General features: G+C 34.7%; 1 protein-coding gene across 4 annotated transcripts in view; it reads left to right on the top strand.

Moving 5' to 3' along the window:
• SPPL2A (signal peptide peptidase like 2A) overlaps positions 1-11,104 on the top strand; it is a 45,563-nt gene extending 34,459 nt beyond the window's left edge. For all 4 annotated transcript variants that reach the window (XM_037020951.2, XM_037020952.2, XM_073211844.1 and 1 more), the window contains 3 exons: positions 1,736-1,813; positions 3,139-3,299; positions 10,790-11,104. In XM_037020951.2, the coding sequence (XP_036876846.1) occupies positions 1,736-1,813; positions 3,139-3,299; positions 10,790-10,864 (314 nt within the window). In that variant the 3' untranslated portion in view covers positions 10,865-11,104. The remainder of the gene's footprint in view (positions 1-1,735; positions 1,814-3,138; positions 3,300-10,789) is intronic.
• Positions 11,105-12,715: the final 1,611 nt, after the last annotated feature.

The raw sequence follows: 12,715 nt of genomic DNA, 5'->3' as shown, positions 1-12,715 counted from the left end.
AGACAGGCAAAGAGAGAGAAGCTAACAGTGCTGCCTTGTGAGTTGGCACGGCAAAGTCCACTGTAGCAACTCTCTCCATTCACATAACTGATAAAGTAGAAAAAACATTCTATTGAGTAATCGTAAGGTTCCTTGAATATCTTTAAACTTACCCCCACTTTTCCAATTGCACACCAAGAGTTGTATAAAATCTTGTATATAGCACTTAGCATAGAACTGGAAAACAGTATACAAATACTACATTCCTGAAGTAAATGTTGAAGGTTCCAAACAGAAATATTTCCTCTAAGCACAGAGTTAACTCTGAAAGCTAAATTCTTATTTAGGGGAGAGAAGCACCACTTTTTTATAACACATAGAAATGTGATTAAGTAGCAAATACAGTAAAAATAATAAGGAACTTAGTTGATTAGTTATGTAAGGATCAAAGTTAATTAATTCAAACAAAAAGATAAAAAAATTATTTTATGATATTTAAGTAGTTAAATGTCAGTCTGTTTTATAATAAATAGTGTTTCCTAAGTATAATCTGAGATTTCTTCTTTGGAAAGGTTCAACTCTTAAGGGAAATTGGTAATAAAAGGGATTGCTTCTGTGTACTTGCATGTTTTCAAATGAGAGCTTATATTTCATTGTTATTTGAACACTTCATATTTAAATTCCAAATACTTTTACTCTGCTAGGAAGGAAGACTTCTTTGAAATTTGAAATTGCCTTTCTTGACACCCTTTCAATACATTTTTTTAATGATACATTAAAAATTTTTCCTTAACACTATAGACCAAGTGGACCTAACAGACATACAGAACATTCCATCTGACAACAGAAGAATGCACATACTTCTCAAGGACACACAAGACATTTTCTAGAATAGATCAGATCATATGTTAGGCCACGAAACAAATCTTAGCAAATTTAAGATTGAAATCATAGCAAGTATATTCTCTGATAGTATAAAATTAGAAATCAATAACAAGAAGAAAACTGGAAAATTTACAAACACATGGAAGTTAAACAACACACTTATGAACGACCATTGGATCAAAGAAAAAACTAAAAGAGAAATAAAGTATCTTGAGACAAATGAAAAGAGAAGCACATTTCAAAACTTAGGGAATGCAACAAAAGCAGTTCTATGAGGGAAGCTTATAGCAATAAACACCTACATCAAGAAAATAGAAGGATCTCAAATAAACCATCTAACTTAACACCTAAAGGAATTAGAAAAAGAACAAACTAAGCCCAAAGTTAGCAGAAGGAAGCGAGTAATAGTGTAGAACAGAAATAGAGAACAGGAAAACAATAGAAAAGACTAACAAACCAAGAGTTAGTTCTTTACAAAGTTAAACAAAATTTGCAAAACTTTAGCTAGTCTAACAAGCTTAGGACCCAAATCAATAAAATTATAAACGAAAGAGGAGGCATTACAACTGCTACCACAGAAATATAAAAGTTTTCTCCATAACATGGAATATTAAGCAGCTAATAAAAATCATGTATTTAAAGGTTGTTTAGTGGCTTGAGAAAATGTTTAAAATGTGGTATTAAGTTTTTAAAAAAGCATATAAAATTTTATCAGAATTTGAGGTACTTTAATGTTCTTCTGATGCAAAAAGGAAGGTTAAAAACAATGCAGCATGTACTTACTAGTGCCATAATTAACAGTTGAATTTGTGTTGCTGTTATTTTTTTAAATAATGTAAGGGGGGCTTTTTTGGTTTGTTTGTTTTTTTAGGCTTATTGATTGCATATTGTAGAAGATTTGATGTTCAGACTGGTTCTTCTTCTATATACTATGTTTCCTCCACAATTGGTAATTTTTTGTTTTCTCTTTTTTTCATATTGTCTGTAAGAAAAGGTAGAAGTCTAAAAATTAGAAGTCCTAGATTCTAATTCTTTACCATTAATTAATAAGACAAGCTTTTTTCTGTCAAAAAGGGATATTTATACTTTACTTTCTATATCACAAGGTTTTTGAGGTTTAAAAAAGAAATTATATTTGAGAGAAAAACATTAGGTTCTGAATATATAAAACGTTTATTAGAGCACCTGGCACACAAGTAGTCAGTAAATTGTATAATACTGGATTTTTAAAAAATACTGTATTTAGAACTATTTCTGTACGTGACTTTATGGCACAATACTATATTATCCTGGGACAGCAGACGTAGTCCTGTTTCTAGTGAGAACACACAAGAACAGGAAGTCAGCCAAAAAATACTACTTGTGAACATATCGTAGATGTTTCAAAGTCCATGCACCAAAGTTCTTTATTCTTAGCTAAATGGCCTGCACCAGAGCCATGTAGCTACTATTCTAGCAAGGTTTTCAAGTCCACAGTGAAATTAAATCCAGTAAATTAGAAGTGTCCATTAGCAGTAGCAAAGAGTATTGGCAGGTACCTGACAGCAAGAAAGAGCAGCTGAGTGAAAAAATGAAAAAGAGAAAGGAAAAAAAAAGCCTTTAAAGAAATAAGAAAAATGGCCTGAGGCCATTAAGTTTGGTACTCTGTAAGGGCATTAACATAATAGAGTCCAGATATCAGGTGACAGAATGAAAGAAAAGGCAGACAATAGGACTGTCAAATCTATGTAACTTTGGGCAACTCATGGAACTTACATGGACCTCCATTGCCTCACCTATAAAAGGAGGAGTTAGATTAACTTGTCTGTAAAGGCACTTCGTGCGCAAGTGTTCTAAGACCCTGTGTTCATAATGGGACCCTGAGTCATTGAGATCAAATGAGTTTTGGTATGCACTTGTTGAAGAAGCCCAAGAAGTATATAATCAATATTAGGGATATTTTTCAAAGCATCCTTTAGTACCTACAGGTACAGATTTTAATTATCTAAAATATGGAACTACTCAACATCCCTAATTGAGACTTTCTTGTATTATTATCTTTATCAGTGACTAGTGATTAGCATAATTATAATTGAAATACCAGTTTCCAAATTTTCAAAAGCTTTGTGGACTGTCATTCCCAATTACTGTCTAGGAAAATAATGAAATTATGAAAAGCAGTCATAGGGCAAAAACATCTTCAGAAATATTTGAAAACCAGTACTTCAGTGAGGCAGTTAAAATCCACCTTTGGAAGCCTGTAGAAATGACTAATACTTGGTATTCTTCTTGCAGCCTATGCTATTGGCATGATACTTACATTTGTTGTTCTGGTGCTGATGAAAAAGGGGCAACCTGCTCTCCTCTATTTAGTACCTTGCACGCTTATTACTGCCTCCATTGTTGCATGGAGGCGTAAGGAAATGAAAAAGTTCTGGAAGGGCAATGGCTATCAGGTATGTGCTTATATTTTGGTTACCAAGTTATTTTATGCCATAGTTCACTGATTAACTTTGGGAACTGCCTGTTAAATATCAAAGCTAATACGTGCCCCTAAGTTACCTTGGAGACTGTCAGGATCTCCTAAGTTTTTTCCACTACTGCCCTCTTACTGTCCACCTGCTGCATCATCAGTTCTCATCCCCACTGCAATCTAATGCCAAAGTCCTGGTGATTCAAGGTAAAACTACCAAGAAGCAGTAGGAGGGTATCAGGGAAAACTGAAACAGCGTTTCAACATGAGTTTTCAAAATCCACACAAAAGGAGACTTCAAAAGATTAAAGTCTAGTTTTAGGTACTAAATTTTGAGACTCTGACATTAGCTATTTATAGTAAGAGAACTAAAGTTTTGCAGATAGAAAGTGTACTTTCTCCAGAATCTAAATTGACCTATGTTAAATAGGGTACTCCAGATTTAAATAGGTCAAGATTGACTTTTATGTGCAATTTCTAGAACAGAGAAAATCTTGCTACCAAAATGTTATGTTTGAGTTGTTTCTTCATTAAAGTAAAAACCATTTTCTTCTTTTCCTAAATGTTCTTAGTATTCCTGTAAAGTTTATTTGCACTGAAATTAAAGAGCATTGTGAAACCCTAGCCTATTGAGGTCAGGGTTATGGCATTGATCCCTTTATGAGGCAGGTAGTTCTGCTTTGCCCTATTAAAACAAACTCCCCTCGTCCATCCACGCTCATACATGTTTGTCAGTGGTCACATGAACAAAAATAGAGACTTTGGGTGGATGGCTATAATTCTGTTAGTAGATAAACAGTTCAAAGTTCAGATCCATCATGTGGTTGGTCTGTAGTGTCATCTTTATGTAACAAGAGGTGATTAACACATTGAGTTAGACTCCAATAATTAGAAAAAGCACAGATCTAGAATTCTTTGGGGTATGTCTTATAATTCTTTTGAGATTTGAATAAAAGAATAATACCTGCCTTGCCTACCTCACAATGCCATTGTCTCAACTGATACTTCTGCACACAGAATTAGTTTATGGCCACAGGGTTCTTGACTAAACTGGTAAGACAGCTTGTAACTTTTCCATGAAAAGGACACCCACATAGAGTTTCTTCTTTTTATAGATTTTTTTAAAATAAAAATACATCCTTCAAGACACACTCTACTTCTGGCCTTTGAAAGTCACATCCCACAAAGTGTTCTTTGTCGTCATGTTTTTAAAATAGTTTTATATTTCTTCATTTATAAATGTTTATCAAGCAGTTCTATGAGTCAGGTACTATTTTCGGTGCTGATGATACAAGAAGAACAAGTTAGAAACAGGCCTACTCTCACGGCCTCTTGAAAGTTAGAGTCTAGTGGAGCAAGCAGATAGAGTCCCTAACAGGCACGTGGGACAAATGTATTAGAGCACTGAGTGTTACAGTAGGATGCCATGGAAGCTGGCGGTAGGGCACCCAATGCTTATGGTTTCAAGACAGTCCGAGATGGCTGGGAGAAGGCTTCTTAAAGAGTGTTAAATTTATCTTGAGACATTAAGACCAAGCCATCTGTTCTGTACTGAGGAAATCATGTCTTCATAGTCCAGAGGGAAAAGAGCATGGAATGTTCTAAGAACAGAAATGAAATTTAGGATAACTACAATATTGAGTAAGAGTAGGGGAGCTGTAGGAAATGAAAACTGGAGAAAGAAGCAAGGGAAGAGCTTGTACAGTCTTCTAAGTCACATTAAAGAGTTTCGACTTTATCCCAAGGGCATTGGAGACCATTTAAGGGTTTTAAGAATTGTAGAAAAGAGATTGAAGGAGGAAGCAAAATTTGAGGCAGCTATTGGAATGAGAAAGGGTAGTAGCCAGAATTAGTGAGGCAGTGAGGTTGAGAGTAGTGGCAGTCAAGAGAAATTTAGAGGCATAATTAATGGGATCTGGTAATAGATTTGATGCAGAGGTAGGAGAAGGAAGTGGGGTCCAGGTTTCTTTTCTGGCTTGAGTAACTGAAAAGGAGGATGGTGATACAATTCAGGGATAAAGGAGGACAACAGGTTTGAGGAGGAAAATGAATTCGTTGTTGAATGTGTTAAATATTGGACAAGAATTCAATGTTGGACATTTTGAAGTACCTGGAGGCCCACCGGAAGAGAGAAATACTGGGCAGTTGTATAAATGTCTCCTGATATGCAGGAGACAGAAACTTGGGAATATCATTAGCATACTCAGTAAATGAGTGAGCACTGTGAGCAAGCAATTTTAGCATTGACAATATCTTTAAAATGGTTAGAATTTAAATTGGGGACTGTTAGAACACATTTGCTATCTTACAGAATTAAGTATGTTCCTTGTTATTTTTCATCACCAGCATTTTATCTTTACAAAATTTTCCTTCCCCTTTAATATGGATTTTAAAGTACTTTATTATAACAATCTCTGCTTGTTGTAGAAAACTGAAAATGTGGAAAAGTACAAGAAAATTAAGTCCACTCATAGTCCCACCACTTATATACACTCTCATTTGCATGTACCATACTTGAACATTTCCTTTCACCTGGTAATTTCTCTTCAGGGGATTATCTGGAAAATGATTAAAAACGTGGGCAAAACTGATGTGAAAAGATGTTCATCAGAGTAATTCTGATCATCTTTGTTCTACTATAATGTCTTACAGATTAATGTTATTGACAGTTAATGAATTAAAAGTTTTACATGCATTCTAACTCTTTTACATACTGTATTCTTTTTCTTTTAGTGTTTTAATTACAAAGCTGTAGATGTTTGTCTTTTATAAACATATAATACAGAATTGTCTAAAGTAAACATAGTAAACGCAGGTCCTTTTCTAACTATTACACATACACACACACCCCTACCATGAAGCGGCAGCTACTTTGAATGGTTTTGTGTGGAGCTGCCAGATCTTTTTACACCAACACACACAACAAATAGTTGATGATTTAGAGATGACATTTCTTTGGAAATTTTCCCCAGCTTGTTTTTTTCTGTTCTGGTATTAGCACCTTTTCTCCTTTCTGTCTTCATGGTGTTTACTGAGGAAGAGGGATGCTAGGTAAGGAAGGAATTCAACTAAGAGATGCATCTTTATTCCCTATGAACAGATGCAATGCTGTGGACCATCCAAATTTCATTCTTAAAAATCATGATCTTTAAAAAATTATGATTCTGCTTCACAGCAACTACCTTTAAAGGGAATGATCATTGCAGCTGGACAGAAACAGCAGTAAATAGCCTGCATAAGGGCAGACTCCAGGGCCTTTACCACATGACACAGAAGCTAAGTAAGGCCATTGTAGGAATATCCATTTAAATGTGTCTGAAAAGATAGGACAATGTGGGTTGTACACCTCTCACTTTTGTAGTGCGGTGTCATTATTTCATATGTAAAGACATTCAGAACATAAAATAACCTGTAATTTTATAAACTTTTAATGAAAAGCCTGGAGTCTGGTGCCAGACTGCTTCCGTCTGGACTTTGGTTTGTTAATGATTAGCCGTGGGGCCTTAGGCAAGTTATGTAGATTCTTGGTGCCTCAGTTCCTTCCAGGGTAAAATGGGATAATTGTCATCCTACTTCAGAGGGTTGTTTTAAATATGCAGATTGCCTGAAATGGTGCCTGGCAGCATATCACAAGCACTATAAATGTATTTGCTGTTATTATTTGTAGGAATTGAGGTTTTTTGTTTTGACTTATTTGTTGGTTTGTTTATTATTTTTCAGTTCACCAACTAGATTTCCATTTTCCTGGTTTGGATATTACAACTTTGGGTCTTTGCTAAATCTGGTTCCTTTAATTTATTTGTAAAAGGATTTAACACTTATCACATGCCTCAGAGAAAAAATTCTGTTAAACATGACTGTCTTACCATTGTGCACTAAATGGTAAAATATGAAGAATGTACATGTGCTAAAATTTTAGGCAAGCTAGTTGTGGAGTATTATAAATCAGTTCTGGCAAATTCCTTAATCTCTTAAAACTGTCTCCTCATTCATAAAGATTGGACCTATAGGCAGGTAGGAAAAATGTAATCCATAGTGGTGGGTTAGTTCAAGGGCTGGTGAGACAGGTGGATGTAGAAATCAGGTTAAGGCTAGGAAGAAGCTTCGGAAATAGAACAGGGAACCTTAACAAGCCTGGTAAAAATAGAGGGTCTGAACCCATTATAGGATAGGCCTGAGGGTCATCCCTGAAGACAACTGTCAGGCAGTGACTGGTTCATCTCTTAGGCTAACAGTGTAATGACCTTCTCCCTTTCCCTTCCCCTGCTTCCAGTATCTCCAGTGTTGCCAGTCTCTATTTCCAGAATATTTATGTTAACTCCCAACTCAAAATCATCCTTCTCCAAGTTGATATCTAAGAGTTCTCTGGTCGAAATTAGGTTCACCATTCCCCATATTTCTTTTAAATTTTGCACTTAAATGGTTATTAACACATCTGCTTTGTATAGGTATGTATGCCTCCCTTACAAGTTACTAGCTCTTAGGCAACCATAGGGCTGATAGTGTTGCATACTCATTAATTCTCAGTTAATGTTACTGAAATTCTTCATGCAAAACAACTATAATGTTCAGTTCATAATCCACTGACCTTTAATCACTTTAGTTTGTGTGTGTATAAGCTTCCTGATTTTGCTTTAGAGGCCCCCATAAAATTACCAAAATTGTTAAAGGTATTGTAAAATTGAGGCACTTTTAAAATGTTGAACTAGGCTTCTGTCTCTACAATCTTTGGTCATTTTTTGCAAGAGCCAAACATTATTGCCACTGTTTTGAAGTAACTAAGTATAAAACAAGTAATATAAAATAGTTACAATCTAACATAATGACACATTTGTTTATGCTGTTAGTCATTTCATTCCAACGCCTGATAATTGGAGTTGCATACAAGAATAGTGGTGGTAAAAAAGCAGGATTTTTTTACCACTGGAGACTTAAAAAGCCCTGACAGCCTTTTTATTTTGTTTACAAAGGGCAAGTTTTTACCTTGTCTGCTGCTTAAGCTTATAGACTTCATAGAAATACTTTAGCATTTTACTTGGAGTCCTTAGCTCTTTTTGTGAATTTCTTTTATCAAAAGAAGTACTGTTTAAAGGATTTCACTAAAATAATACTATTTTGGAAATCTTAACTATGTATTCTTTTCTATAATTCAAAGCTATTTATACTTTATTTTTCATGAACTTTTTTTGTAGAGTGCTTCAAGAGCTACAGTATTTCCATTTGTTTGATTTTACTTGGTCTTTGTTCTAATTAGAGTAAATAAAAGTGTTTTTCTCTAAAGAGAAAAATCGAGAGTGGTATAGTTACTTCAGCATATAGAACAAATAAGAGAATTTGTCATCATTTTAGGGGATTTTTTTGTTTCTCATACCTAATCAGTGGAGTTAAATTTATACAATTTCCAATGGGCCATTTTACTTTGGGTGGGAAATAAGTTTTCAGTTTGTTTATATCTAGTAAACAGTGGGTTTGTCTCTGTTAAATGTCACTAGTGCTTCTAATTATTTTTAGAAGTCACAGGCTGTAACTGACAAGTCAGAATCCAGAGATACTTAGAACTCTGTAGCCACTATCCAGTTACACTGCCTTAATGAGAGTTTTATTAGACTTCCTGGAGATTAGTTCAGTTATAAACAGAGCTATCTGTAAATGGTAGGTTATCTGACCCAATTTCAGAGGATGTCTTTCCAAATTGAGTTTACCTATTTACCTATTGTTAATGAAAAACAATTTATACCAATTTTGCCAGTTAATTGTATTACCTGTACTCATTTTTGTTGTGTTTTTAAAAACCCATTACAAGTTTGCCTTTATGTTTCTATATTGTTTTTACTGAAAAGGCAGTAAAGAAAAGTAAATGAAGAGTAGAGATGCTTACTTCACAATAAGTTGACTTTGAAAGTGTGGTGGTGTATTTTTTTAAACTAATACATTTCTATGTTTAAGGATTACATTCCAGTGCCAGTGAGGTACCTGAGGATTAGGGAAGAAAAGACATGTTACGACTTAGGGTATGGAGGCTGTTATTTCTTTAGGTTACAGTTGCCAGGGTAAGCAAGTCCTGGGGAAGAAAGAGGGTTTCCCCACCTTGCATTTTGCTCAGGCTGCTCCAGTTCTCTATACCCACAGCTCTCATCTCTTATACCCAAAGTTTCTAAATTGCTAGAAGAAAAGGGGCTAAATATATCTTACCTCTCTCCTTTAAATTGTGCTTAAAATCAATTCTTCAGCAACTTCATTTTAAGTTTCATGTAGTGAAATGCTTAATAAATATTTTACCTATCTTGATGTGGTTTTTTTTCCCCCCTAGAATATGCTATAAACAGGAAACTACCTTAATTTAGGGGCTATCTTTGGCAAATAAAGGACCTCAAAACTGTTTGGGGACTTAAGATGACTCAGAGTATCGGCAGGTTTGGGTTTTATAAGCTGTCTCCATTACTGGAGACCGTGTTCAGCTGAAAGCCTCTACTCGTGTTGTATTCTTCTTGTCTGGCAAGTCCAGAGGCCCCATTTGGAAATCATTCCTCACTCTGCTTCCTTTTCCAAAAAAACTCTAAAGCTTTTAGAATCAGTTTACAAAAATAGGAACATTTACTCTGCTGGCCTTTCCCTCTTCTAATTCTTCATAAAAGAGAAGGAAAAATGCCTCATCACAATACCAAATTTTAATCACTAATCTAAAAATCTTTGACAGTCTTCAGAAAGTACTTTTTTTCTATTTTTAAGTAATTTTATCTGAGAACAGTGTAGAAACACTAGAAACATTCAAGCACTTTTTCCTTCATTCCAAATACAAAAAGATTTTTATGAAAATATGGGCAGAGTTGAAGTGATCATTTGAGAAAAGCTTAACTAGTAATTACTCTAAAATAGTCTATAGCAAATGTATTCTTGATATTTTGTTTTCAGACATCATTTGACTTTTAAGTACCTTCAGTTCATTTGTGTTTAGTAGAAATTTCTGTCATACAGTGTTTCCAAAATTCCATATATCATTCTTAAATTATCGTAAGGTCAGTTTCAAGGTGTCAGCCAGTTTACACTGCCCTGAACCAGCAGGTCTTCTCACAGTGACTTGGGGGGCCATTTTCAGTTTTTCCATCTCTAGGAATAGGCATCTGCCTGGAATAGTGCCCTGGAGTAGCATCAGGAATATCTTCCTTTTGTGGTGGAGTTCCCACTGCCATGAAGGGCAATATTTATATTGGAAAATGGCAACAGTGGAAGATCCAGAGAAAGTAGTTACCATATTGTCCCTGAATCAAATGATAGGGCTTCCTGAGAGGTTCGATGTCGCCTTGACCATGTGTCCTTAGGAGCTGGAATGTTGAGCCAGTACATTGCTCCTAAAAGAATGCACACTGTCTTTTAAAAAACGAAGACAAAAACCAAGAATCTTTTTGCCAAATCAGTGAATATTGAGGGCAAATTGAAAATGTACATTTCCTAACATCTTTTATTTATGCCTAGATGATGGACCATCTGGACTATGCTACAAATGAAGAAAGTCCTGTAACTGCTAGTGAACAGATTGCCCAACAGTAATATTATGTGGACCTGCAATAATGTGTCAATTGATTTTCCTACAAATAGAGTTCAACTTTTTAAACTGACCTTTGAATTGACAGTCTGAAAGAAACTTCAGTGATATGATGGCAGATATATATATTTTTAAGAGCTGGTACTGACAATTACAGCATAAATAGTTGAAATACATTTGCTTTTAACTATGTTAAAGTTGTGCCTTCACATTAAATAAAAGCATATAGTCTGTGTAATTTTCAAGATGTATTATATACAGTATATTTTTCTAAAAAAGATCTTGACCCACCCTGTACTTTTCTTACTGAAATCTGTTTCTTTCAATTCTAATGATAGATAAAAGTATTTCTGTCAAAGTGAGTTTCAACAGATTTTACTGTAAAGAATTATGCAAATTTTATGCTGTATAGAAGTAACTGTTTAAGACCGTGCAAGAAGGCAGTTCCAACAATGAAATTATGCACACTTTATCACCACAGAATTTAGAAATATATAACTTGGGGATATATATAGATACATATTTTTGTAGCATAAGTTTAAAAAAATCTGCCTTTTTGAAACTTGAGAAGCTAGATTACTAGACTGCATATGTATTATATTGAAATATTTTTCAAGGTGTAGAGAAACATATAGAACTAGTCATTAAGAGCACACAGAAACTGAAATCCAGTTTTCAGTGGTCTGCTGTTTCCTTGAAGACGTAACTTAAATTTCCACACTAACATTCAATTTCACTATGGTATTTCTGATCTCTGTTTGGTTCTGTTGATGTTAGGCTTGGTAGTTTGTACAAGTTACTTAACAAATTATGTATTAATACATATGGTTTGTTGTTTGAGTGAAACATCCCTGAACCCCCAACACCACTTTTTTCCCCCTGATTCCCACTCCTTTCCCCATAGGAAAGCACAGTTAACCTTTTAATACTTTGGTAGTGGATGGCTTACTAATATATAAAGTGGAAACAAAAGACAGGAGACTGGGTTTTTCAGTTTAATTACAAGAGTGAGTAAATCGTCTTACCTCAAGACACCTGCATCGTCATCTGTCAAATGAGTAGTAGGTTAGACTAATTAAGCACTCTTGTACCTTTTAACTTGAAAAACACCTTTCTCATTTGCTATAAATCTCAGATGTGGCCTTGGACATTATCCTGGGAGTCAGATTCTGTCAAATCTTTCCATTCTCTTTTTATTTTCTTTAAGAAATTCCCAAATGACAAGTGATTGCAAAGGCATCAGGATTGTACATTTCTCTGTAAATAATGTACAAGATTAGTGAACAATATTTATGGTCTTTCATTTAAAGCCAATTCAACTGCTTAAGACATAAAACTAAGGCCTTTTTATGCAGATCAGACCTTTGATGTTTGTACTGAATTTAGCATTTTAGGAAATTAGATGCTTTTGTTTAATTGTTCACCTTTACTGAGTAGATTGCAGATAGAGAGTCTCCCTTGAGAGGCCCACCTTCTACTTAAGTACCTTTAGGGGTCCTTTGGTTTATGGCAAGTGACCTGTCTGACAAGTAAGGGTTAATCTTCATTTTGCCTGAATATCAAGTTTGAATTTTTTCCAAAGAATCTAATTTATTTGGCAGACTGAAGAACAGATTAAGTGCCATCTTAAAGCTCCAACTATATTTTCATTTATAATATCAATAAAGTATTTGCCAAAGTATAGCTTTTCTAGTAAAATTTTCTGCACTCTCATCCCAGCTTTATGACTTCAAAAGCTTCAACCACATTTTATTTAGAATGCTAAAGAAAATTGTGCATTAAAAATCTGAAACCTTAGTTCTTTGATACAAATTCTATTTTATCCAAGCTCAAGTTGTCAAGGAGGTAAAACTGTT

The sequence above is a fragment of the Manis javanica genome, chromosome 8 (assembly GCF_040802235.1).
Source record: "Manis javanica isolate MJ-LG chromosome 8, MJ_LKY, whole genome shotgun sequence".
In the NCBI taxonomy this organism is placed as follows: Eukaryota; Metazoa; Chordata; class Mammalia; order Pholidota; family Manidae; genus Manis; species Manis javanica.
This window is presented reverse-complemented; position numbering and strand designations above follow the sequence as displayed.